This window comes from Salmo trutta, chromosome 24 (assembly GCF_901001165.1).
Source record: "Salmo trutta chromosome 24, fSalTru1.1, whole genome shotgun sequence".
Lineage (NCBI taxonomy): Eukaryota > Metazoa > Chordata > Actinopteri > Salmoniformes > Salmonidae > Salmo > Salmo trutta.
Genome location: NC_042980.1, coordinates 27551851 through 27578739, shown reverse-complemented (window position 1 = coordinate 27578739; position 26889 = coordinate 27551851). Strand labels below are relative to the sequence as shown.

The 26889-nt window shown below is 43.5% G+C and overlaps 1 protein-coding gene and 1 long non-coding RNA gene across 3 annotated transcripts in view; one reads left to right on the top strand and one right to left on the bottom strand.

Moving 5' to 3' along the window:
* Nucleotides 1-2097: 2097 nt before the first annotated feature.
* Nucleotides 2098-5169, bottom strand: LOC115161012 (uncharacterized). The gene is made up of 2 exons (XR_003869164.1): nt 4914-5169; nt 2098-4399 (listed from the first exon to the last, which is right to left on the bottom strand). It is a non-coding gene; the product is annotated as an uncharacterized LOC115161012 (long non-coding RNA).
* Nucleotides 5170-6688: 1519 nt separating this feature from the next.
* The window catches only part of LOC115161011 (dnaJ homolog subfamily C member 10-like), a 30657-nt gene continuing 10456 nt past the window's right edge, over nt 6689-26889 (top strand). Inside the window, exons 1-17 of one of the 2 annotated variants that reach the window (XM_029711653.1) lie at nt 6689-7201; nt 8144-8500; nt 11097-11265; nt 11414-11464; nt 11562-11644; nt 11859-11990; nt 12865-13036; nt 13503-13546; nt 13640-13771; nt 13992-14081; nt 14434-14541; nt 14659-14773; nt 14971-15098; nt 15329-15445; nt 24770-24871; nt 25302-25457; nt 26542-26675. In XM_029711653.1, coding sequence (XP_029567513.1) covers nt 8267-8500; nt 11097-11265; nt 11414-11464; nt 11562-11644; nt 11859-11990; nt 12865-13036; nt 13503-13546; nt 13640-13771; nt 13992-14081; nt 14434-14541; nt 14659-14773; nt 14971-15098; nt 15329-15445; nt 24770-24871; nt 25302-25457; nt 26542-26675 — 1967 coding nt within the window. In that variant the 5' untranslated portion in view covers nt 6689-7201; nt 8144-8266. Of the gene's footprint in view, nt 7202-7765; nt 8000-8143; nt 8501-11096; nt 11266-11413; nt 11465-11561; nt 11645-11858; nt 11991-12864; nt 13037-13502; nt 13547-13639; nt 13772-13991; nt 14082-14433; nt 14542-14658; nt 14774-14970; nt 15099-15328; nt 15446-24769; nt 24872-25301; nt 25458-26541; nt 26676-26889 lie in introns of those variants that run through there. The other variant, XM_029711654.1, reaches the window with a different exon arrangement.

The window sequence follows — 26889 nt, the reverse complement described above, 5'->3', positions numbered from 1 at the left end:
ATTCATTTATGCCCTGAAAAATCTATTCAGTTCCTCCTTAAGGTATGGAGACTGGCTAGGCCACTCCAGGACCTTAATGTGCTTCTTCTTGAGCCACTCCTTTGTTGCCTTGGCCGTGTGTTTTGGGTCATTGTCATGCTGGAATGCCCATCCACGACCCATTTTTAATGCCCTGGCTGAGGGAAGGAGGTTCTCACCCAAGATTTGACGGTACATGGCCCCGTCCATCGTCCCTTTGATGCGGTGAAGTTGTCCTGTCCCCTTAGCAGAAACACCCCGAAAGCATAATGTTTCCACCTCAATGTTTGACGGTGGAGATGGTGTTCTTGGGGTCATAGGCAGCATTCCTCCTCCTCCAAACACGGCGAGTTGAGTTGATGCCAAAGAGCTCCATTTTGGTCTCATCTGACCACAACACTTTCACCAGTTGTCCTGAGTCATTCAGATGTTTATTGGCAGACTTCAGACGGGCCTGTATATGTATTCTTGAGCAGGGGGACCTTGTGGGCGCTGCAGGATTTCAGTCCTTCACGGCGTAGTGTGTTTCCAATTGTTTTCTTGGTGACTATGGTCCCAGCTGCCTTGAGATCATTGACAAGATCCTCCCGTGTAGTTCTGGGCTGATTCCTCACCGTTCTCATGATCATTGCAACTCCACGAGGTGAGATCTTGCATGGAGCCCCAGGCCGAGGGATATTGACAGTTCTTTTGTGTTTCTTCCATCTGCGAATAATCGCACCAAATGTTGTCACCTTCTCACCAAGCTGCTTGGCGATGGTCTTGTAGCCCATTCCAGCCTTGTGTAGGTCTACAATCTTGTCCCTGACATCCTTGGAGAGCTCTTTGGTCTTGGCCATGGTGGAGAGTTTGGAAGCTGATTGATTGCTTCTGTGGACAGGTCTTTTTTTACAGGTAACAAGCTGCGGTTAAGAGCACTCCCTTTAAGAGTGTGTTCCTAATCTCAGCTCGTTACCTGTATAAAAGACACCTGGGAGCCAGAAATCTTTCTGATTGAGAGGGGGTCAAATGCTTATTTCCCTCATTAAAATGCAAATCAATTTATAACATTTTTGACATGCGTTTTTCTGGATTTCTTTGTTGTTATTCTGTCTCTCACTGTTCAAATAAACCTACCATTAAAATGATAGACTGATCATTTCATTGTCAGTGTGCAAACGTACAAAATCAGCAGGGGATCAAATACTTCCCCCCCCACTGTACAGTATGACCTTTGACCCCCCCCCCAAAGTGGACCCATGGAGATGTCATTAACATTCCAATTATTTTATACATTATTTCATACCTCAAGTTAATAACATATCAAGTACAACACATTAGATAATACAAAACTATATTGCATATCCTCAATCCTGTTGGTCCAAATAACCAATGCCATTTAGCTACCTCCTATAAGTGGTTATCATACCAAAACATAACCCACAGACATGGACCTTAATGAAAATTGTCATTAGACTTTGCCACAACAAAGTAGGAAAATGTGTGAAATGTGGCCCTCTGGGCCATGTACTCATCTGGGATGCATACTGTGTCTTTAATCATTGTGTAATCCATATTTGGCTCGTGTTTTTCATGCAATTTTTATTATGTTAACTCAGTGTTTTGTTTTTAATGTGAGCAATAAAACCAAATTCTGTTGTCATTGATATCAGAAAAGTGTCAAACTGACTGACTGCACTACACAGACTCCCTTTGATGACAAACAAATGCCATTCTAGAGCTCAATGCCACGAATACAGTTGATCTTTTTAATTTCTATACATCAACCATTTTGCCTCTGAAGTAACAAGATATGAGTCCATGTGAAAATAAATCCCTTCCATCATTTATTCATTATTTTATAAAACAATGTTCCTCCTGCCTTCATCTTGAATAGTGATGTCCTACTAATTCTAATGGCACTCTAAAACAAACAGAATCCACTAGATGGTGGTGTTTTGACTAAAGTACCTACTTTTCCAAAACCCCATCTGATTGTTAGATTAATGTATTAATAGTCACTACCCTTTCCAAGACACAAAGCCTGGATGAAAATATTGTTTTTAAAAAGGAATTAATAAACTGTTGAGGAAGCTGCAGTGGAGGAAGAAAAAAAAGCAAATTTATTCTGTAACAGAGTAATAAATAAAATCTGGCTTTATTTATATAGCACATTTCAGACATGAATGTAACACAATGCACTTCACAGGAAAAAACGAAAATAAAAACAGAAATATTTACTACACAAGAAACATAAGAGGATAAAAAACAACAAAAGAATAACAATTTAAAACTAAAGATAAAAAAGCACCCTAAGGTAAATGCACCCCTGTCCAGTGTGTATTTACAGCTGATTAGAACGCTTATGGGCACTTTTACACGCGTTCATTACACCTGTCCAGTGTGTATTTACAGCTGATTAGAACGCTTATGGGCACCTTTACACGCGTTCATTACACCTGTCCAGTGTGTATTTACAGCTGATTAGAACGCTTATGGGCACCTTTACACGCGTTCATTACACCTGTCCAGTGTGTATTTACAGCTGATTAGAACGCTTATGGGCACCTTTACACGCGTTCATTACACCTGTACAGTGTTCATTTACATGTGATTAGAACGTGTTTTATGGTCTTTTTAACACGCGTTCATTACACCTGTTCAGCCTATTGGGTAAGGAATGGACATTTTGGAGTTGTTTCTGGATAATTGCCGAAAACAACTTATTTGGTAGCTAATGTCACATTTTGTGATTTAAAATAAATATTTACGTATTGAAAAAAAGCACATAAAGGCTTCATAATTCCTAAAGGTATTTTCTTACTTTAATTAGCTATCTATAATTTTTCCTTGTCTGAAGTATCAAGTTCTAAGTTCATGGGAAAAAAATTGTATGACACTTTCCATCCACCAGATATTGTTTTGAGAAAAGTACCTACTTTTCCAAAACCCCATTTGTTTGATAAATAAATGAAAGCAATAATAGTCACTATACTTTCCAAACCACAAAGGCTGAATTAAAATGTTTTCTTAAAAGGAATTTATAAACTGTTAAGGAGGCAGCGGAGGAAGGACCAGGGTGCCACATTTGAGAGAAATAAGCTTTTTTGTGCATATGGAAAATGTCTGACATCTTTTATTTCAGCTCATGAGAAACATGAGACCAACACTTTACATGCAAACTGAGACGTCACAGCTGAAATTGGTAATCAATGTTTTGAGAATAGCTGGCTAGCCGTCTGTCCAGTACATAACATGCAAATATCTAATGTCATCTTAAGGCTACCTCTGCACCGTTTATTTTGTCATTGATAGGCTGTACATTTACCTACTTATTCCCTGACATTGTCCAAGTTATGATTTCTCATTAATTCTCCCTTCCTCCTTCAATGTATTCCATATTGTCCACTTCCTCACTAGACAGTAGCAACAAACTATTAAAAAACGGTGCTGATTTCATCATCAACATTTAAAAAAAGGTAGTAGACATTTCCCCGATCATAGTCTAGCTCAAAAGGAATGAGACTGTTTCAATATGTAAAAAGTAACAGTACAAAACACATTATTTTAGCAAACATAAAATAATAAGTGAGTTTTGACTGAATAGATATTTAATAAACATTTCAAAACAATACATTATACTATAGACCTGCTAAATTACTCACATCCAGGTAAAATACAGTAGAAACAGAATAAACTAAAACAATTCTGTATTATTTCTGATGTAACAATTATTCATGAAGCAAACATTTTATGACTTGTTGAAGGCTGTCTGTTTTCCTCCCCCTCCTTCATCCATGTTGCTCGTTCAACATAGCATTTGGAGATTCCGGTAAACATCAACAGTCATAAACATGTCATTCTGAACAGCAACATCTTCCTAATAAGAATTTAGACCAGTTGACAATTCAACAGAATTCAGTCTTGTTCATGTTGATGATCGATACAACATGAGAAAGATAGCAAGCCATGGTATATCAGACCGTATACCACGGGTATGAGTCAATATTACTTATTTACTGTGGTAATAGCAACAGCAATTGTTTTTAATAGCAATAAGGCACCTCGGGGGTTTGTGGTATATGGCCAATATACCACGGCTAAAGGCTGTATCCATGCACTCCGTGTTGCATCATGCTAAGAACAGCCCTTAGCCGTGGCATATTGTTGATATACAACAAACCCCTGAGGTGCCTTATTGCTTAAATATAACACATACAGATTATGAGCATGTGAGGTTTCAAATAATAATGTTACTACTACTAGACTTGCCCTCTCCCTGCTTTTCCTGAACATGTTTATCTGATATAGCTGGTTGTTGTTCTAGCTTGCTCTTCCAAAGCAGGCTTTTCTCCTCCTCGCTCGTCTTCATATGCTTGACTACATGATCATCATGTTGTGACTGTAACATGGACATTGCATTAGAACAACAACTAGATACACTCTTAGAAAAAAGGGTTCTTCAGCTGTCCCCATAGTATAACCCTTTTTGGTTCGAGGTAGAACCCTTTTGGGTTGGTTCTACTTGGAACCAACAAAGGTTCTTCAAAAAGTTATCCTATGGGGACAGCGGAATATCTTTTTAAGTTCTAGACTGCACCTTTTTTCTAATAGTGTAACTTTATCAGATAGACATTTTCAGGAAAAGCAGCTAATTTAGCAAGCCAATAAAATGTCTATCATATATAACTAGCTAGTCATTCTTGTTCAATAGGCTTTCCTCCGATCTCATCACTGGTCTGCAGATGCTTGAGTACTTGACATTTCCTGGACATTGCATAAGAACAACAATAACTAGAACTAACAACTTTATCAGATAGACATTTTCAGGAAAAGCAGCTCATTTAGCAAGCCAATAAAATACATATTGCATTGGTTCAACCTTGAAATATAGCTACTCAAGATAGAGATCTTACCTTTTTATCTCTGTAGCAGTTTGCTCTCACCTCGTCTAGGCACTGCAACAGCCAGATATTATTCCCCATTCTCTATTGTCTATATTCTGCAGGGAGCTAGCCTGTTCTAAAACATTCGCTAAATTGGCCAACTTTAGCACACAAATCTCAGCTTGCTAACTAGCAAAGCCAAGCAATTACACAACAAATAATAACAAAGTAAACAATTATTTTCTAAACTAATATTAGTCTCAACCAAATGACAAGTACAAAGAACTGTTGCTCTGTTCCACAACGTAACAACCATTAGTTACAGGTTAGACAGAAGACTATTGCTAGCTAACTAGCCATGCTATTTCAATGAACATTTTGTAGTTTTGTAGTTGTAATGCTATGTGGAAAAATTAGTTTTAATTTCTTCCTCCATTTTTCTCACCAACGCCTTGCTGTAGCGTTTACGTTCTGTAAATGTAATTGACTAATTGTAACAATTTGATCCACATTTAGAAACATCTCCCTCCCTGAGTAAGCGAATCATCGCAACAGGTCAGAAGTCGAACAAAGTCAAACTCAAGGAAATTGAGGTGGGAGGGGCTACAATGTGGTACTTTCATAAGCATGAAACGTACCCGTTACTACACAGGCGTTCAGAACGTGTGCAGTGGCACGATTTCATGCGTCTGAAAGTACAATATTCAACACGTTCCAATCACCTGTAAATACACACTGAACAGGTGTAATGAACGTGTGTAAAAAGGCCCATAACAAGCTTTCAAATCAAGACGATTTGAAACTCTTGGCCTTCTCCATACTGGACAGGTGGAAAATCACGTGTACATAAAAGTGACATTTGACACTTGAAAAAAGCAAGTGAAAAATGATAATTACAAGTGTTAAGACAATTTGAACCTTTTGGCCTTTCATATGTGTGCTCTGAATTCGCACGTGCAAGCCAAGCGCCACCACTATCAGTAGCACTGTCAAAGCTGTACAAAAAAGTAAGCAAAACACCGGCCACGAACGATGTGTTTACAATACCGCGTTGGTAATAAGGCCTTATTTGTTCGACCGCAACTTCTGGGGTACCTAGCTAGCAACAATTCAACCAGCCTGAAAACAATGACCAGTAGAAACTGCAGTCATGTTCATTATTCTTAGCAATGATTTAGGAATCCTTGTGGTAAGTATTAGCTGGGTAGCCACTTGTTGTTCGCCTATTGAAATGGAACTAGCTAGCCAGCTACTTAACCCTAAGCTAACGTTATAAGCAGCCAGTTTGCTTCTTCTGGCTAATGAGGCTCTACCTGACCGGGTTATGTGTTGTGAAGCTAGCCACAATATGAATTAGGCACAATAGTGGAATTTGCGTTTTGCCTTCAAAGTAAAAGTACCTATTTGAAAGTGATGCAGAAGGTTACAATTATTGATGGAATTATGACTCAAGCTGCCAGTCACATTCTGTTAAAGGTCCCCAAAGCACTCACATCCATGGGTCGCTCGTCTTTTCAGTTCGCTGCTGCTAGCGACTGGAACGAGCTGCAACAAACACTCAAATTGGACAGTTTTATCTCAATCTCTTCATTCAAAGACTCAATCATGGACACTTACTGAAAGTCGTGGCTGCTTTGTATGATGTATTATTGTCTTATTTTTAATCCCAGCCCCGTCCCCGCAGGCCTTTTGGTACGACAAGAAATCCTAATAATTCAGGCAAAGAGCCCCACAGTCAGGCTGACAAATCTTAATGTTCTAACATAAAGTGAGAACAATTAGTTTCCCTTGCTGATATGGCTTCTACTTAGAAGTAAGAGTAAATGAATAGATGACATTCACTGCTATAAACCTGTCTCCAATAAAATCACATCATTTACACAGACCCAACGCGGACCTTCGTGTGAAAATGTGGAAATGTATTCCAAATGCTTGTGGCAACCAGATGATCCCAATAATTTAGGTAGCCTAGTAAACGATGCCCCCTCTGGTATGTTCTATTTTGCGAAGTGTCTGGGACTCGTTGTTGTTTCCCTGTTTACTACTCAAATATATTTTACTTATTAATTCAAAGAAGAAATGAACTGCAATACACTGGTCTCAAATATATTAGCAGAACTAGGCTACACAGAACCATCGCGGACCCACGGTAAAATGAGAGGCTTTTTAGCCTATTAAAACGAGTCCCAGTCCAACACTGGGTCCAACACTGGGGCGCGGCTTACGGAGCGCTCTATGAAGGTCCACCAGGTCGAGTTATCTTATTACACCGGACCCAAACCCGGATAAGAAGTGTGCCAACAAGTCAATCTGTCAAGGTAACGTTCATTTGCAAGATTGCAGAGTATATGCATTTAACGGCTTTTTGTTTTTGTGTAGATATCTGATCCAAATGATGAAGTAGCTAGCTAGCGACATAACGTTAACATACTTGAGATCTAACTTGCCCTGATCATTACTCTCTGTCCCATTAGTTACATTACATTGCACATAAATCATTGGAAGAAGATTTTTTTCTGTATGGGAGTGTTTTTGTTAAGAGCTCATCGCTCGGTCTGAACATTAACACGCATCGTTTTATATTTACTAAATGAAGTATAAAATAAAAAGTAACACTACAATTGCATAACAATAACGAGACTATATACAGGGTGTACCGAGTCAATGTGCGGGGCGAAGGTACAGGTTAGTCAATGTAAATTGTACATGTAGGTAGGGGTAAAGTGAGTGTGCATAGATTTTAAATAGCGAGTAGCAGCAGTCTTTTATAGCTTGGGGGTAGAAGTTGTTAAGGAGCCTTTTGGACCTAAACTTGGCGCTCCGGTACCGCTTGACGTGCGGTAGCAGAGCGAACAGTCACGCTTAGATGGAGTTTTGGCTGCCAGAACCAGTCTACTTCTGAAAATAACATACGGTACTTTGGACCTAAAGGAGTAGCGCTCGTCTCGTTAAGAGTCCACCTTGGGCTACTAAGTTAGCTAACTAGCCTGGTCTCTGTACACTGATATAGCTAGCTAGCCTTGTAGCTTGTGAAGAAGTCATTGATGCAAGATCCTTGCCAAATTATGATCGTATGATCTTGCATCTCTGGAAAGAAACACTGATCTGAATTGCATGTAAGTGTTACAGCTGTGTTCATAGCTAGCTTAATTTGCCTTACCTGTTAACTTGGCCAATTATGTCACCATTCAATCATGTCTCTAGTAGACGTCACGTTCTGAAAAATCACTTTGTAATTATTTCGATCTTTCTTTCCACAGACAGATGTCAGAACATTCTAGGGTTGCTTCTCCTACTTAGGATGAGGTGTGTGACCCTACCAACTTAAGAGATCCAGCACTGAAACTTGTTGCACTGTGTGTTTACCGAGGAGACCTGTGGCAATGGAATCTCTACCACCAGAAAAATCAAAACTAGCCTGTCAAGTTCAGAATCCAGGGCAGATGCTTTGGAGCAGAATTTTGCTGGGATCAATGCTTGTCTTCAGTTGCCTGGTAGCTTCTGTGTCATCTGAGGATTACTATAAGTTACTGAAGGTGTCCAGAGAAGCCACAACCAGAGAATTACGACAAGCCTTCAAAAAGCTGGCCCTGACCATGCATCCAGATAAAAACCCAGTGAGTAGCCTTCCCTATATCACACTGTAACGACCCTGGGTTTATAAGCGCGGATATCGACTATGCCGTCGAGCTTTTGCGGCACAGTCAATAGCGTGCTGGACTTCGGGCTACAAGGTCGAGGGTGCGAGACCTGCTCCCTGCTTGTTTCATTACATTGGTGTCAGAAGTGATCGGACCTTGCATCCACGACAGTGCGTGTGCTTGGCCGGTGAGCGCCTTCCTATAAGACGTTGAGTCGCAAGCTAGCGTAGGGATCTGCTCTTTGAAAGGAGGGAGTAGTGTAATGACCCTGGGTTTATAAGTTCGGATATCCACTCTGCCGCTCGATTATGCTTTTGCGGCACAGTCGATAGCGCGCTGGACTTCGGGCTAGAAGGTTGAGGGTTTAAGACCTGCTCCCTGCCTGTTTCATTACAATATATTAAATGATCAAAGTTTATTGGTCACGTACACAGATTTGCAGATGTGCATTCAAAAAGTATTCAGACCTTCACCTTTTCCATGTTTTGTACCGTTACAGCCTTATTCTACAATTAATACATTTTTCCCCCTCATCAATCTACACACAATCAAAGCAAATTGTATTTGTCACATACGCCGAATACAACAGGTGTAGACCATAGTGATATCCTTACTTACAAGCCCTTAACCAACAATGCAGTTTTAAGAAAAATAAGTGTTAAGTAAAATATTTATTAAAGAGCAGCAGTAAAATAACAGTAGGTAGGCTATATACAGGGGTTACCGTTAGAGTCAATGTGCGGGTGCACAGGTTAGTCGAGGTAATATGTACATGAAGGTAGAGTTATTGAAGTGATTATGCATAGATAATAACCAGAATAGCAGCAGCGTAGACGGGGGACGATGACGACAATGCAAATAGTCTGGGTAGCCATTTGATTAGCTGTTCACGAGTCTTATTGCTTGGGGGCAGAAACTGTTAAGAAGCCTTTTGGACCTAGACTTGGCGCTCTGCTACCGCTTGCTGTGCGGGGCCTTTCTCTGACACCGACTGGTATAGAGCTCCTGGATGGCAGGAAGCTTGGCCCCAGTGATGTACTGGGCCGTACCCACTACCCTCTAGTGCCTTGCGGTCGGAGGCCGAGCAGTTGCCATACCAGGCAGTGACGCAACCAGTCAGGATGCTCTCGACGGTGCAGCTGTAGAACATTTTGAGCATCTGAGGACCCATGCAAAATCTTTTCAGTCTCCTGAGGGGGAATAGGCTTTGTCGTTCCCTCTTCATGACTGTCTTGGTGTGTTTGGATCATGGTAGTTTGATGTGGACACCAATGAACTTGACTCAACCTGTTCCACTATACTCCCGTCGATGAGAATGGGGGTGTGCTCGGTCCTCCTTTTCCTGTAGTCCACAATACTTACATAAGTATTCAATACCCCATAATGAGAAAGGGAAAACATGTTTTTAGATTTTTTTTCAATTGTATTAAAAATGTAAAACTGAAATAACACTTACATAAGTATTCAGACCCTTTACTCAGTACTTTGTTGAAGCACTTTTGGCAGCGATTACAGCCTCAAGTCTTCTTGGTTATGACGCTACAAGCTTGGCACGCCTGTATTTGGGGAGTTTGTCCCATTCTTCTCTGCAGATCCACTCAAGCTCTGTCAGGTTGGATGGGGAGCATTGCTGTAGTTATTATCAGGTCTCTTCAGAGATGTTCGATCAGGTTCAAGTCCGGGCTTTGGCTGGTTCACTCAAGGACATTCAGAGACTTGTCCCGAAGCCACTCCTGCGTTGTATTGGCTGTGTGCTTAGGGTCGTTGTCCTGTTGGAAGGTTAACCTTCACACCAGTCTGAGGTCCTGCGTGCTCTGGCGTAGGTTTTCATCAAGGATCTCTCTCTGTACTTTGATCCGTTCATCTTTGCCTCGATCCTGACTAGTCTCCAAGTCCCTGCGCTGAAAAACTGTTTTTAATCTTGGTTTCATCAGACCAGGAGTCTTTAGGTGGGAGTCTTTAGGTGCCTTTTGGCAAACTCCAAGCGCTCTGTCATGTGCCTTTCACTGAGGAGTGGCTTCTGTCTGGCCACTCTACCATAAAGGCCTGATTGGTGGAGTGCTGCAGAGATGGTTGTCCTTTTGGAGGCTCTGCAGAGAAGAATGGGAGAAACTCCCCAAATACAGGGTTACCAAGCTTGTAGCATCATACCCATGAAGACTCAAGGCTGTAATCGCTGCAAAAGGTGCTTCAACAGTATTGAGTAAAGGGTGTGAATACTTATGTAAATGTGATATTTCTATATATAAATTAATTAGCAAACTTAAAAAAAAAAAAAACATTTTTTGCTTTGTCATTATGGAGTATTGTGTGTAGATTGAGGAGGGGGGGAAAAAAATCCATTTTAGAATAAGCCTGTAACCTAACTGTGGAAAAAGTCAAGGGGTCTGAATACTTCCCGAAGGCACTGTCTATCATAGAATACTGGTGATTTCCTAGCCTGGTCCCATATGTTTGCTGTCTTTCCAACTCCTATGATCATTGCCACGCCAAAACAGCACAAACGCATCTGGGACCAGGCTAGTGATTTTTCCACGAAGTCCAGAACGTGATTTATGTTCTCATTTTCCAGCATGATGAAACTGCCCACGACAAGTTCCTGAAAGTAACCCGGGCATATGAAGTTCTGAAGGATGACGATCTGAGAAATAAGTATGACAAGTATGGCGAGAAGGGTCTGCAGGACGAGCAGCAGGGAGGAGGACGATATGAGAGCTGGAACTACTATAGAAATGAATTTGGTAAATGGTGTTTAAATTAGTCTAAGAATGTAAACATTGACAAGATCTATGAAGAAAAGGCTACAGCTAACAACATGCAAATTGGTCAGTCATTTCCATCGGGAGGTTGGTGTGACTTATCATCTTACGGTCTTTTTTTTTTCTGCAGGTATCTACGATGACGACCTAGAGATTGTCACTTTAGATAGGGGAGACTTCGGTAAGTGATGTCACACTATTCCAAACCTTCAGAGCCAACTTTCCTTATTGTGGTATGTTTTGTTGCTGTGGTATTGACTGGATAGTTACTATCATAGATGCAGCAGTGAACTCTGGGGAACTCTGGTTTGTCAACTTCTACTTCCCTCGTTGTCATCACTGTCACGAGCTGGCTCCCATGGTAATACTTTCCTCACTCTAAAGGTGCAATCTGCAATATTTACTACTATTCATTGGTTTTCCTATACTTATTTAGCGTCCATTGAACAATAGTAGATATTGCAGATTGTACGTTTTTTGTAAATTCTCTTTATTCATCCTTTGATAATTGTTATCTATGTTTAATATTTCAACATGATGTTATGTTACTTATTGTGTTTTGTGTGTGTCCGCAGTGGAGGGAGTTTGCTAAGGAGATGGATGGAGGGATCAGGATAGGAGCAGTGAACTGCGGCGACAACAACAGACTGTGTCGCAGCAAAGGCATCAACAGCTACCCCAGCCTCTACATTTACAAGGCTGGAATGGTAGGAGGAACATCATTGCTTCCTTTAGGATGGCTCTTTCCTGCATCACTTAGCCTGGTTAAACCAGACTGAATGCTGCGCTCACCATTGTTTGGGCGCATCATTCTATGTGGTTTAACCTCTAAACGTGGGGTCGTTCAACTAAGCTAACATATGGAATTGTTATAAGATGGTCATACCATGGATCATTTAGCTATTTGATTTTGAATTTAAGGACCCCTGTATTTATAAAAATGAAAAAATTAGATATTGAATTCGGCCTTTACTGCTATAGCCCATAGAAACGCATTGAATAACACCTTCATAAATGGAAAACAGTCAAAAATAAGTCCTAAGGAATAAGGTATTTAAGTGTGTCTTATATCTAGGAGATATAAGAAAGCTCAGAAAATGTGTGTTTTTTGGACACATTTAACTAATTTCTTTGTCACAAAATGAACTCTATACTTCCATAAACATTTTTACACTGGTGCTGGGTTACCTTCAGATGAGTCCAGTGACACTTGTGGGGCTCATAGAGAAAAACGGAGAGAAGAAACCCATCTTTCCATAGTGGTCATACGGTTCTTACGCTACAGACGTTTTTGTTAGACTGATTTTCGGGGCGTCTCATGGTCTGACAAACACTGCTGTAGCTTGGCCAGAAGCGGAAGGCTGACATAGGCGGATGCGGTGGATTGAGACAGACCATGCAAATCTTTTTTATCTCTAGCTTAAACTGACAGATTTTGATGGTTTTTGTTTTTATTACGTTACTTAGATTGACACGCAGGTGTGTCCGTAGACTCTTAAAGTGGTTTAACCAGGCTACATATCACCGATCATGGTGTTAGGAACAACACTCTAAAACTGACCACTTTCTGTCTTCTAATAGAATCCAGAGAAATACTTTGGAGATAGGTCCAAGGAGAGTTTGAATAAGTTTGGCATGCAGTTTGTGAAGAGCAGAGTTACAGAGCTGTGGCAAGGCAATGTCTTCACTGAGATTGAGGCAGCGTTTTCATCGGGAGTTGGATGGCTGATCACCTTCTGTTCTGACTCAGGAGGTAAGCCACAGGCTGTTAAAGGGAAACTTTGGGATTTTGGCAATGAAGCGCTTTATCTACTTCCCCAGAGTCAGATTAACTCGTTACCATTTTTATATCTCTACGTGCCGTTTGAAGAAAGTTGCTAACTCGTGTTAGTGCAATGACTGGAAGTCTATGGGAACAGCTAGCCTAGCTGTTCCTGTAGACTTCGTCATTGCACTAAAGCTAGTTATCATTGGCTCGCAAAACTGCCTCTAACTTTCTTCAAACTGGATGCAGAGACAAATTGTATCCATGAGTTAATTTGACTCTGAAGTAGATAAATGGCCTCTTTGCCTGCATCCCTTTAAGGGTTATGTTGAGATACTTTGTCATGTTTACAAATAAACAGTCGGAATTGGTGAAACCAATATCTCACAAATGAACTTGGTATGACTGCTTTTCTATATAGTTAAAATACTGTCTGTTTGATATCTGTTCATAGACTGTCTAGAGTCACAGACGAGGCAAAAATTAGCAGGAATGTTGGTAAGTCCTCATTGAACCCATGCTGTATGTTTACCTTCCCATGAACATACTTTATTATTTTGACTTATGTCTCTTCTCTCGTGTCCTGATCAGGAGGGTTTAGTGAATGTGGGCTGGATGGACTGCTCTACACAGCCTGAGTTGTGTGACAGCTTTGAGGTGACCACCAGCACAACAGCCTTCTTCCCCCCCGGCAGGTCATTGAAGAGCAAGGGCAGCATGCTGGTAAGAGAGGCCCATGCTTTTGTTTTTACTGTGCGCAAACAAAACTAGGTACACTATGAAATGTATTTGTAAGTGAGCTGGAGAATCCTAGGATGGGTTTATGAAGAATCCTCACCATCGCTAAGATAATTTATGAAAATGTTCTATCGAGATGCTATGATTGAATCGTAACTGTTGTGAAAGCACAGTTTTACAACAAACATTGGTTTCATCACAACAGTTTCTGCAGAGTTTGGACACCAGAGAGATCTATGGAGAGGTGATGCAGCGTCTGCCTGACCTGGTGGCTCTTACTAAGGACACCTTTAAGGTGCAGTAATAATACATCTAATGTACAGTAAAAATTGTCATGGGGGGGGGGGGTTGTTAGGTCTTAGTGCTGTGGCTGTGAAGTCCAATCTGTGAGAGGCAGACTCAGCCACAGTTGTCACATTTGTAGGCTGGCTCGGATGTTTGAGTGGTGCCCTGTTCTTTTTTTTCTTTATTTTTTTGTAATAATAAGCCTACATACTAATTAGTTGCAGATATTTGATATGAAATAATCTATTCTCTGACATGATTTCAGTTGGTAACATGCCTGTAGTGGTGAAGCTGAAATATTTAGGAAGAATAGTTATTCTATTGTTCCATTCTACTGTGTTCTATTCTACATGTGTCTCCAGAGTAAACTGGCCCATCGGTGGCTGGTCAGTTTTTCCTTTGGACAGAAGACCACGGCGTCTCATGAGTATAAGAAGCTCAAGGCTCTTCTGAAGGGGGCCCACATACATGTAAGGTGTAGCTTGGAATCTACACTGAATATCGCTCTATCGTTTCACTATTGATTCAGGTCACTGTTTGTCTGGATACTTTGTTTAAAACGGATGGTACTTTGTGCTTCTTCTCAGGTGGGAAAGGTGGACTGCCTTACTGAGTCAGAACTGTGTGGCTCCCTCTACATTCAAAAGCCCTGCATTGCGGTCTTTAAAGGCCTTGGGATTCATGACTTTGAGATACACCATGGTAAGTCCATGTTTTATTCAAATACGTGAAGTTTGTATTTTTCAAATTCACTTGGCATACCTTTTCACCCATTGTACAGTATACACCTATGTACATTTATTTATTGTGTTTTTTTATCAAGTGCTTGCTGAGTAATATTTCCAATGTATTCATTATAAATGGCAAATAAACTTGCAACACTGTTTCTGCTCTTCCAGGGAAGGATGTGCTGTATAACATTGTAGCGTTTGCTAAGGAGAGTGTCAGCGCCCATGTCACCACTCTCAGACCAGAGAACTTCCCCAGTGATGGAAAGGAGCCCTGGATGGTTGACTTCTTTGCTCCTGTAAGTATCAGCATAATGTTAGTGACTAATACTGTACTTGCTTATCAATGTTCACAGTTGACTACATGTTTGAAAAGATAGGTGTGGCTATACTAAAATAATAATCGGTTGGTGACTAACATTAATCCCTGAAAGTAAACAGACATTGTGTAAATTGGACTAGAGCCAGTTGATTTGGCAGATCCATTGGATTTGGTCCATTAATAAATACTAACACTGTTTCCTTGTAGTGGTGTCCGCCCTGTCGGGCTCTCCTCCCTGAGCTGAGGAAAGCCTCGATCCAGCTGTTTGGTCAGATGAAGTTTGGAACACTGGACTGTACCGTGCACGAGGGCCTTTGCAGCGTGGTGAGTGTCTGGAGAACATACCAAACGTTAACCCAAAACCAAGAGATGTGGTATTCTTCTGTATATTTCACGATATAGGCCTAGATGTATCAAATCAAATTTATTGGTCACATGCAAATGTTAATGCGAGTGTAGCAAAATGCTTGTACTTCTAGTTCCGACAGTGCAGTAATATATAACAACTACCTAATACACACATCTAAAGGGATGGAATAAGAATATGTACATATAAATATATGGATGAGCGATGGCCGAGCAGCATAGGCAAGGTGCAATATATTGTATAAGGTACAGTATATACATATGAGATGCGTAATGTAAGATATGTTAACATTATTAAAGTGGCATTGGTTAAAGTGACTAGTGATCCATTTATTAAAAGTGGCCAGTAATTTGAGTCTATGTAGGCAGCAGGCTCTCTGTGTTAGTGATGGCTGTTTAACAGTCAGATGGCCTTGAGATAGAAGCTGTTTTTCAGTCTCTCGGTCCCAGCTTTGATGCACCTGTACTAACCTCGCCTTCTGGATGGTAGCGGGGTGAACAGGCTGTTGCTCGGGTGGTTGTTGTCCTTGATGATCTTTTTGGCCTTCCTGTGACATCGGGTGGTGTAGGTGTCTTGGAAGGTAGGCAGTTTGCCCCCGGTGATGCGTGGTGCAGATCGAACCACCCTCTGGAGAGCCTTGCGGTTGAGGGCGGTGCAGTTGCCGTACCAGGCGGTGATACAGCCCGACAGGTTGCTCTCAATTGTTCATCTGTAAAAGTTTGTCAGGGTTTTCGGTGACAAGCCACATTTCTTCAACATCCTGAGGTTGAAGAGGTGCTGTTGCGCCTTCACCACACTATCTGAAATGGTCCACTCACACAGTTTGTCAGTGATGTGTACGCCGAGGAACTTAACTTTCTACCTTCTCCACTGTTGTACCGTCAATGTGGATGGGGGGTGGTCCCTCTGCTGTTTCCTGAAGTCCACGTTCATCTCCTTCGTTTTGTTGCTGTTGAGTGAGGTTGTTTTCATGACACCACACACACACCAAGTGCCCTCACCTCCTCCCTGTAGGCTGTCTCGTCGTTGTTGGTAATCAAGCCTACTACTGTTGTCTGCAAACTTGATAATTGAGTTTGAGGCGTGCATGGCCACGCAGTCATGGGTGAACAGGGAGTACAGGAGGGGGCTGAGCACGCACCCTTGTGGGGCGCCAGTGTTGAGGGTCAGCAAAGTGGAGATGTTGTTTCACCACCTGGAGGTGGCCCATCAAAGTCCAGGACCCAATTGCACAGGGCTGGGTCGAGACCCAGGGCCTCCAGCTTAATGATGAGCTTGGAGGGTACTATGGTGTTGAATGCTGAGCTGTAGTCAATTGACAGCGTTCTTACATAGGTACTCCTCTTGTCCAGATCGGATAGGCAGTGTGATGGCGATTGCATCGTCTGTGGACCTGTTCAGTATGCAAATTGAAGTGGGTCTAGGGTGGCAGGTAAGGGACGGTAATAGGATCCTTGACTAGTCTCTCAAAGCACTTCATGATGACAGAAGTAAGTGCTATGGGGCAGTAGTCATTTAGTTCAGTTGTTTGCATTCTTGGGTACAGGAACAATGGTGGCCATCTTGAAGCATGTGGGGACAGCAGACTGGCATAGGGAGCGATTGAATATGTCCGTAAACACACCAGCCAGCTGGTCTGCGCATGCTCTGAGGACACGGCTAGGGATGCCGTCTGGGCCAGCAGCCTTCCAAGGGTTAACACGTTTAAATGTCTTACTCGCGTCGGCCACCGAGAAGGAGGAGGCAGCGCAGTCCTTGTTAGCGGGCCGTGTGGTTGGCACTTTATTATCCTCAAAGCGGTCAAAGAAGGTGTTTAGTTTGTCTGGAGCAAGACGGTGTCCGTGACGTGGCTGGTTTTCTTTTTGTAGTCCGTGATTGCCTGTAGACCCTGCCACAAGTCTCGTAAAGGTTACTTTTCAACTTTGCCTACTCCTGAGCATTCCTACTACTTAGAAAAACGTAATATTTTTAATGTGGGGCTATGACAGTCCATTGCAAATTAGTCTGACGTAATCGCTCTTATCTCTCCACCACTAATGAGGTGGGTGTGCATGTCGCGTCGGAGCTTCTCAAAGTCAGGGGGCTTGGTCGACAGTGTGCACCTCTGCTGTCCCATCCAACCTGGATCAATATTTGGGTTTTAATGCAGATGAGGGTACTGAATCCAGCTTCACACAGATATGAGCTGGCGAAGGGTAGCCTACCATGAGTTTATGGTGCTTTTAAGACCACTGGGAACACAGAAAAATATGAGGTCAAATCATGACGTCAGTGATCTTTAGGTCGGAGTTGTAGAAAGATACCTGAGTTCCTGAATTGGAATTGCGAGTTGGAGGATCATTCAAATTAGAGGTCGACCGTTTAAGATTTTTCAACGGCGATACCAATTAATCGGCCGTTTTAATTATTATTTTTTTTTAGATAGATATCTACATCTCAGCAAAAAAAGAAGAAAAAAAAGAAACTGTCAACTGCGTTTAGTTTCAGCAAACTTAACATGTGTAAATATTTGTATGAACATAACAAGATTCAACTGAGACATAAACTGAACAAGTTCCACAGACATGTGACTAACAGAAATGGAATAATGTGTCCCTGAACAAGGGGGGGGGGGTCAAAAATCTAAATTAACAGTCAGTATCTGGCGTGGCCACCACCTGCATGAAGTACTGCAGTGCATCATCTCCTCATGGACTGCACCAGATTTGGCAGTTCTTGCTGTGATATGTTACCCCGCTCTTCCACCAAGGCACCTGCAAGTTCCCAGACATTTCTGGGGGGAATGGCCCTAGCCCTCACCCTCCGATCCAACAGGTCCGAGATGTGCTCAATGGGATTGAGATCCGGGCTCTTCGCTGGCCATGGCAGAACACTGACATTCCGGTCTTTCAGGAAATCACGCACAGAACGAGCAGTATGGCTGGTGGCATTGTCATGCTGGAGGGTCATGTCAGGATGAGCCTGCAGGAAGGGTACCACATGAGGGAGGAGGATGTCTTCCCTGTAACGCACAGCGTTGAGATTGCCTGCAATGACAACAAGCTCAGTCCGATGATGCTGTGACACACTGCCCCAGACCATGATGGACCCTCCACCTCCAAATCGATCCCGCTCCAGAGTACAGGCCTCAGTGTAATGCTCATTCCTTTGATGATAAACGCGAATCCGACTATCACCCCTGGTGAGACAAAAACGCGATTCGTCAGTGAAGAGCACTTTTTGCCAGTCCTGTCTGGTCCAGCGACGGTGGGTTTGTGCCCATAGGCGACATTGCCGGTGATGTCTGGTGAGGACCTGCCTTACAACAGGCATACAAGCCCTCATTCCAGCCTCTCTCAGCCTATTGCGGACCGTCTGAGCACTGATGGAGGGATTGTGCGTTCGTGGTGTAACTTGGGCAGTTGTTGTTTGCATCCTGTACCTGTCCCGCAGGTGTGATGTTCGGATGTACCGATCCTGTGCAGGTGTTACACATTTTACATTTACATTTGAGTCATTTAGCAGACACTCTTATCCAGAGCGACTTACAGTAGTGAATGCATACATTTCATACATTTTTCTCCGTACCACGTGGCATACACGTGGTATGCCACTGCGAGGACGATCAGTTGTCCGTCCTGTCTCCCTGTAGCGCTGTCTTAAGCGTCTCACAGTACGGACATTGTGATTTATTGCCCTGGCCACATCTGCAGTCCTCATGCCTCCTTGCAGCATGCCTAAGGCACGTTCACACAGATTAGAAGGGACCCTGGGCATCTTTCTTTTGGTGTTTTTCAGAGTCCGTAGAAAGGCCTCTTTAGTGTCCTAAGTTTTCATAACATTGACCTTAATTGCCTACCGTCTGTAAGCTGTTAGTGTCTTAACGACCGCTGCACAGGTGCATGTTCATTAATTGTTCATGGTTCATTGAATAAGCATGGGAAACAGTGTTTAAACCATTTACAATGAAAATGCGTCAAATTCCACAGATCATCTTTGAAAGAGAGGGTGCTGAAAAAGGGACGTTTCTTTTTTTGCTCTAATGACAATTACAACAATACTGAATGAACACTTATATTAACTTAATACAATCTATTTAGTCTCAAATAAATAATGAAACATGCTGAATTTGGTTTAAATAATGCAAAAACATAGTGTTGGATTAGAAAGTAAAAGTGCAATATGTGCCATGTAAAAAAGCTAACGTTTAAGTTCCTTGCTCAGAACATGAGAACATATGAAAGCTGGTGGTTCAATATTCCCAGTTAAGAAGTTTTAGGTTGTAGTTATTATAGGAATTATGACGCGTCAACTTTTTCTTTTTCTTTTTTTATGTTGGCCGGGGTAGCCAGGTGGAAGCATGGCCAGCCGTAGAATAGTGCTTATTGAAATTATTGTAGATTTATCAGTGTTGACAGTGTTTCCTTTCCTCAGCGCAGTGGGTAGCTCGGAGGATGTGCTCTTATTCTCCATGGACTTTACAGTGTCCAAAACTTTTTGGAATTCATGCTACAGGATGCAAATTTCTGTTAGCATTCCTAAGGCTAGCTTTTTCAAACTGACACTGTATATTGGTTCCTGACTTCCCTGAAAAGTTGCATATGGCGTGGGCTATTCGATGCTAATGTAGTACTCCACAGGATGTTTTTATGGTCAAGGGCAGTCAAGTATGGGGTGAACCAAGGGCTATGTCTGTTCTCAGTTCATTTTTTTTAATGGGGCATGCATATTTAAGATGGTGAGGAAAGCACTTTTCTAAAAGAGCAACCAGGCATCCTCTACTGACGGGATGAGGTCAATGTCCTTCCAGAATACCTGGGCCAGGTCGATTAGAAAGGCCTGCTCGCTGAAGTGTTTTAGGGAGTGTTTGACTGTGATGAGGGGTGGTCGTTTGACTGCGGACCCATTACGGACGGTAGTAGATTGCAACTCCTCCCGCTTTGGCAGTTCTATTTATCGGAAAATGTTGTAGTTGGGGATGGACATTTCAGAAGTTCTGGTGGCCTTCCTAAGCCAGGATTCAGACACAGCTAGGACATCAGGGTTGGCAGAATGTGCTAAAGCAGTGAGTAAAACAAACTTAGGGAGGAGGCTTCTGATGTTAACATGCATGAAACCAAGGCTTTTACCGTTACAGAAGTCAACAAATGAGAGCACCTTGGGAATAGGTGTGGTGCTGGGGGCAACAGGGCCTGGGTTATCCTCTACATCACCGGGGGAGTAGGATAAGGGTACGGCTAAAGGTTATAAGAACTGGTCGTCTAGTGCGTTGGGGACAGAGAATAAAAGGAGCAGATCTCTTGGCGTGGTAGAATAGATTCAGGGCTTAATGTACAGACCAGGGTATGGTAGGGTGTGAGTACAGTGGAGGTAAACCTAGGCATTGAGTGATGATGAGAGTGGTTGTGTCTCTGGAGGCACCAGTTAAGCCAGGTGAGGTCTCCGCATGTGTGGAGGGTGCGACAAAAGAGCTATCGAAGGCATTGAGGGCGGGGCTGGGGGCTCTATAGTGAAATAAAACAATAACTAACCTAAACAGCAGTAGACAAGGCATATTGACATTAGGGAGAGGCATGAGTAGCCGAGTGATCATAGGGTCCAATGAGCAGCAATAGATGAGCCAGGGGGCCGGTCAGTAGTCGCTACTACGCTAGGCGAGCTGGAAACACGGCGATTCAGAAAGCTAGCGGGCAGTGGCCAGCAGATGGTGCTTTGGTGACGTCGCAACGGAAAAGCCTGTTGAAACCACCTTGGATTAATTTACAAGCAAAAACTCAAACACGAAGTTCCAGTGATGCGCTCAATACGTAAGTGGTCCGATTAAAGCAGACGCTAAGCTACTGGACTGTTTTGTTAGCACAGATTGGAATACACTATGTATAGAAAAGTATATGGACACCCTTTCAAATTAGTGGATTTGGCAATTTCAGCCACATGCGTTGCATGGCTGGGTCCCCATTTTTATGCAATCTCCATAGACAAACATTGGCAGTAAAATGGCCATACTGAAGAGCTCAGTGACTTTCAACGTGGCATCGTCATAGGATGCCACCTTTCCAACAAGTCAGTTTGTCAAATTTCTGCCTTGCTAGAGCTGCCCCGGTCAACTGTAAGTGCTGTTATTGTGAAGTGGTAACGTCTCGGAGCAACAACGGCTCAGCTGCGACGTGGTAGGCCACACAAGCTCACAGAACAGGACTGCCGAGTGATGTAGCGCTTAAAAATCATCTGTCCTTGGTTGCAACACTCACTACTGAGTTCCAAACTGCCTCTGGAAGCAACGTCAGCACAATAACTGTTTGTCAGGAGCTTCATGAAATGGGTTTCCATGGCCGAGCAGTCGCACACAAGCCGAAGATCACCACGCGCAATGCCAAGCGTCGGCTGGAGCGGTGTAAAGCTGTTGGACTTTGGAGCAGTGGAAACATGTTCTCTGGAGTGAGGAATCACGCTTCACCATCTGGCAGTCTAACGGATGAATCTGGGTTTGGCGGATGCCAGGAGAATGCTACCTGCCGACCGCATAGTGGAGGAATAATGGTCTGGGGCTGTTTTTCATGGCTAGGCCCCTTTGTGGCAACAGTTGGGGGAAGGCCCTTTTCTGCTTCAGCATGACCCCTTGCACAAAGCGAAGTCCATACAGAAATACTTTGAGATCGGTGTGGAAGAACTTGACTAGCTTACACAGAGCCCTGATCTCAACCCCATCGAACACCTTTGGGATGAATTGGAATGCCGACTGCGAGCCAGGCCCAAACACCCAACGTCAGTGCCCGACCTCGCTAATGCTCTTGTGGCTGAATGGAAGCCAGTCCCCGCAGCAGTGTTCCAACATCTAGTGGAAAGCCTTCCCAGAAGAGTGGAGGGACGCTTATAAGAAATCCCGCTACGTCTTCCAACGAACCATCAAATGGGCAAAGCGGCAATGCAGGATTAAGCTCGAATCCTACTACCCCGGCTCTGACGCTCGTCAGAGGGGCAAACCCAGCCACGAGCTGCCCAGTGACGCAAGCCTACCCGACGAGCTAAATACCTTCGATGCTCGCGTCAAGGCAAGCAACACAACCATGCATGAGAGCACCAGCTGTTCCAGACGACTGTGGGATCACACGCTCTGTAGCCGATGTGAGTAAAACTGTTTTAAAAAGGTATAACATTCACAAGGCCGCAGTGCCAGACGGATTAACAAGACACGTACTCGGAGCATGCGCTGACCAACTAGCAAGTGTCTTCACTCACATTTTCAACGTCTCCCTGACCCAGTCTGTAATACCCACATGTTTCAAGCAGACCACCATAGTCCCCGTGCCCAAGAACACCAAGGTAACCTGTCTAAAGGAGTATTGCCCTGTATCACTCACATTTGTAGCCATGAAATGCTTTGAAAGGCTGGTCATGTTTCCCATCAACACCCACCATTATTCCAGACACCCTGGACCCACTCCAATTTGCATACCGCCCTGAGAATGCTGTTCATTGACTACAGATCAGCGTTCAACGCCAAGCTCATCACTAAGCTAAGAACCCTGGGATTAAACACATCCCTCGGCAATTGGATACTGAACTTTCTGACGGGCTGCACTCCGGTGGTTTGGGTAGGTAACACATCTACCACGCTGACCCTCAACACGGGGGCTCCTCAGGGGTGCGTGCTTAGCCCCCTTCTGTACTCCCTGTTCACCTACGTCTATGTGGCCCGACTCTAACACATCATAAAGTTTGCTGATCGTGGTAGGCCTGATCAGACAATGATGCAGCCTACAGGGAGGAGGTCAGAGACCTGGCAGTGTCATTCTAGGACAAAAACCTCACCCTCAACAAGACAAAGCAGCTGATCATGGACTACAGGAAACGGAGGGCCGAGCACGCCTCCATTCACATCAACGGGGCTATACCAGGCGGTGTCAGAGGAAGGCCCTAAAAATTGTCAGACTCCAGCCACCCAAGTCAGTCTGTTCTCTCTGCTACCGCATGGCAAGTGATACAGGAGCACCAAGTCGGGGACCAAAAGGCTCCTGAACAGCTTCTACCGTTAATTAAGCAGCAACCCAGACTGTATGCCTTTCACCCCCTACCTACACGTACATATTACCCGACTCAATCACCCCAACTACCTCATACCCCAATACATTCACCTGGTAACGGTACTCCTTGTATAGGCCTTGTTATTGTTACTATTTTCTTTATCTAGTTACTTTTTAACTGCATTGTTGGGAAAGGGCTCATAAGTAATAATTTCACAGTGAAGTCTACACTTGTTGTATTCAGCGCATGTGACATTTTATGATTGAACTAAATAATATTTGTTTCTTTCAATGAACTTAGTATGACTTACACATATCGGCAAAGCCTTTGTCTTACTGCTTTCCACTGGGCTGTATGGCATACAGGCGTAGTAGGGCTATCATTCCTCTCTAGCTGTGTGGCGTATAGCTGTGCTAGGGCCATGATTCCAGCCCTGTCGTGTGTGTGTGTGTGTGTGTGTGTGTGTGTGTGTGTGGTGAGATGCTGCAGGGCCTGTATCATGTCCTATCTAGTGATTTATTTTAATCCTTAGTCCTGTCTCTCCGCTGCAGCCCATCAGCCTCTAAGTGATAACGTACAGATGGCAGTCAGTGCTTTTACATTTTTGTCATTTAGCAGATGCTCTTATCCAGATTGACTTACAGGAACAATTAGGGTTAAGTGCCTTACTCGAGGGCACATCGACAGATTTTTCACATAGTTGACTCAGTGTATCCAACCAGAGACCTTTCGGTTACTGGCCCAATGCTCATAAACACTAGGCTACCTGCCGCCCCTATTAGTGTGAAGGACTGTGGGAACCCACTGCAGCAGAACCTGGTTAGGATAATTGAACAGTAAACGACTGAGAGACGGCCGGGTGTCGGCTTGTCCACCAATCACCACCTACTGGGGATTAAAACCTGGGACTACTACCCATCCAGGCAATATCTGCTATCTGCCTGACATGGATGTAATATTGAATCATTGGTCTAAATCAGTAGCAGCAATGCCAATTCAGTATCCACAGGGATGTGACTTCTCCTGATTTTTAATCTGACATCCTCCATTCATATTTTGAAACTGGCCTTTCCCCTAGCCAAACTCGAGATGTTCTGATGATGATTATTATTATTATTATATATATTTTTTTTAATACCTTTTTATTTAACTAGGCAAGTCGGATCATATCCCTGTGTATCAGCCAAATGTGAACGTGTTTCTGGTTATGCTGGATAACTAAAAGTAGCAGTAGCTACTACAGTAATGTAACGTATGTCCTATGTTCCTGTTTTCAGTATAATATCCATGCCTACCCGACCACGGTCATCTTTAACAAGTCCTCCATCCATGAGTACGAGGGACATCACTCTGCTGATGGAATCCTGGAGTTCATACAGGTGAGAAGTTAGCCTAGTTTGCAGTATGGTGCAGTCTCCTTGCGAGCCAGTGCTTATAGCACCAGAGAGGTTTAAAACGAAGACTCACTATATGGTTACTGTACCACTCAATGTATTTTTTATTTAACCTTTATTTAACTAGGCAAGTCAGTTAAGAACAAATTCTTATTTACAATGATGGCCTACACCGGCCAAACCCGGACAACGCTGGGCCAACTGTGCGCCGCCCATTGGGACTCCCAATCACAGCCGGTTGTGATACAGCCTGGATTTGAACCAGGGTGTCTGTAGTGACTCCTCAAACACTGGGATGCCTTGTCTTAGACCGCTGTGCCACTCGGGAGCCCAATTGACAAATCTTCTGAATTTTCAGCTCCTTTATACAATAGAGCCCTACTTTAGTGACACCTGATTCTCCCCCCTTTTCCAGGACTTGGTCAACCCCACGGTGGTGACCATGGACCAAGACAGCTTTGCAGAGCTGGTAAAGAGGAGGAAACACAGTGAGACCTGGATGGTGGATTTCTATGCCCCATGGTGTGGGCCCTGTCAGGCCTTGCTACCTGAGTGGAGGAGGATGGCACGGGTAGGTACTGGTTCTATAGGGCAGGAGGCCCTGGGCAGTAGGATGGTGGATTATTATTGTTACAACCTGGCTCAAGATTGTAACAATGGGAAACCACACACTGAGTAAAGGAATAACAAAATGAATTTATTACATAGATAAAGTTAACACACTCACAACAATAATCAGATGAGGCATGACAGTCAGTAAATTAGGTGTCAACTGCCAAAGCCACAATGAAACAACCAAAGGTATGCATGGAGAGAGGAATCTCTTGCTGAATGAGGAAACAGTGGCTTTATGCTACACCTGAGCTTTCACAGGTGTGCTCCATCAGCACTGATGACCCTCCCAGCTCCGCCCACCTCTCCTACTCCACCCACCAATCTCCTGCAGGAAGTAAGCGCAGCAAAACCCAGTAGATGCTCCATGGTGTGGGCCCTGCCAGGCCCTGCTGCCTGAGTGGAGAAGGGTAGCTTGGATAGCTGGTAAGTAGGAGGCAGTAGGTTGTAGACAGGCTGGAGTGTAGGCTGTTGGCAGGAGGGAGTAGAGAGTAGGTACTTAGGTAGAAGGATGGTAGACGTCTATGCTCCCTGGTGTGGCTGGGTAGAGGAGGGCACAGGTAGGTAGTGGGTTGTAGGGTGGGTAAGGGTGGCACGAGTAGATATTTGGTAGTAGAGATTGGGGCTAGGCAATGGCTACTGGGCAGTAATCAGTAGGATGGTGGACCTTCTATGCCCCCTGGTATGGTCCCTGTCGTGCTGCCTGAGTACCTGAGGAGAATGGCACGGATAGGTAGTGGACTGTAGGGTAGTAAGTTGTAGGCTGTAGCGAGTACTGGTATATCTACCCTGCTGCCAGAGTGGCACGGGTAGGTACAGTAGGCCCAGCAACAGAGCTTCCACTGATGTGTTCTCTGGATATCGGGTGCCTTGAATCTAGCAAAGATGTATAGAGATATATGGTATGAGCATTATCACATTTCATTCTACGGTGGGTAAGTGTCATCAACAAATCCAACTAAATGCATTTGTCTCCAAGATTTTTTTAATTGTCGTCCACTATAGTGAAATAATTAGTATTCTGTCTGCTGATGTCTCCTCAGGCGCTCAATGGTATGATAAAGGTGGGGACGGTGGACTGTCAGAAACACCACTCCTTCTGCCAGGGAGAGGGGGTCAGAGGCTACCCTGAGATACGCCTCTACCCACAGAACGCTAACCGACGAGACGTATACCAGTATGTACCTTACTGTCCTTTCACAAGCGTTTCAGAGATGCTTGATTCAGACCCTAGTCTTACAGTTCCTGATCAAATTTTATTGGTCGTATACACATGGTTAGCAGATGTTAATGCGAGTGTAGCGAAATGCTTGTGCTTCTAGTTCCGACCTTGCAGGAATATCTAACAAGTAATCTAACAATTTCACAACAACTACCTTATACACACAAGT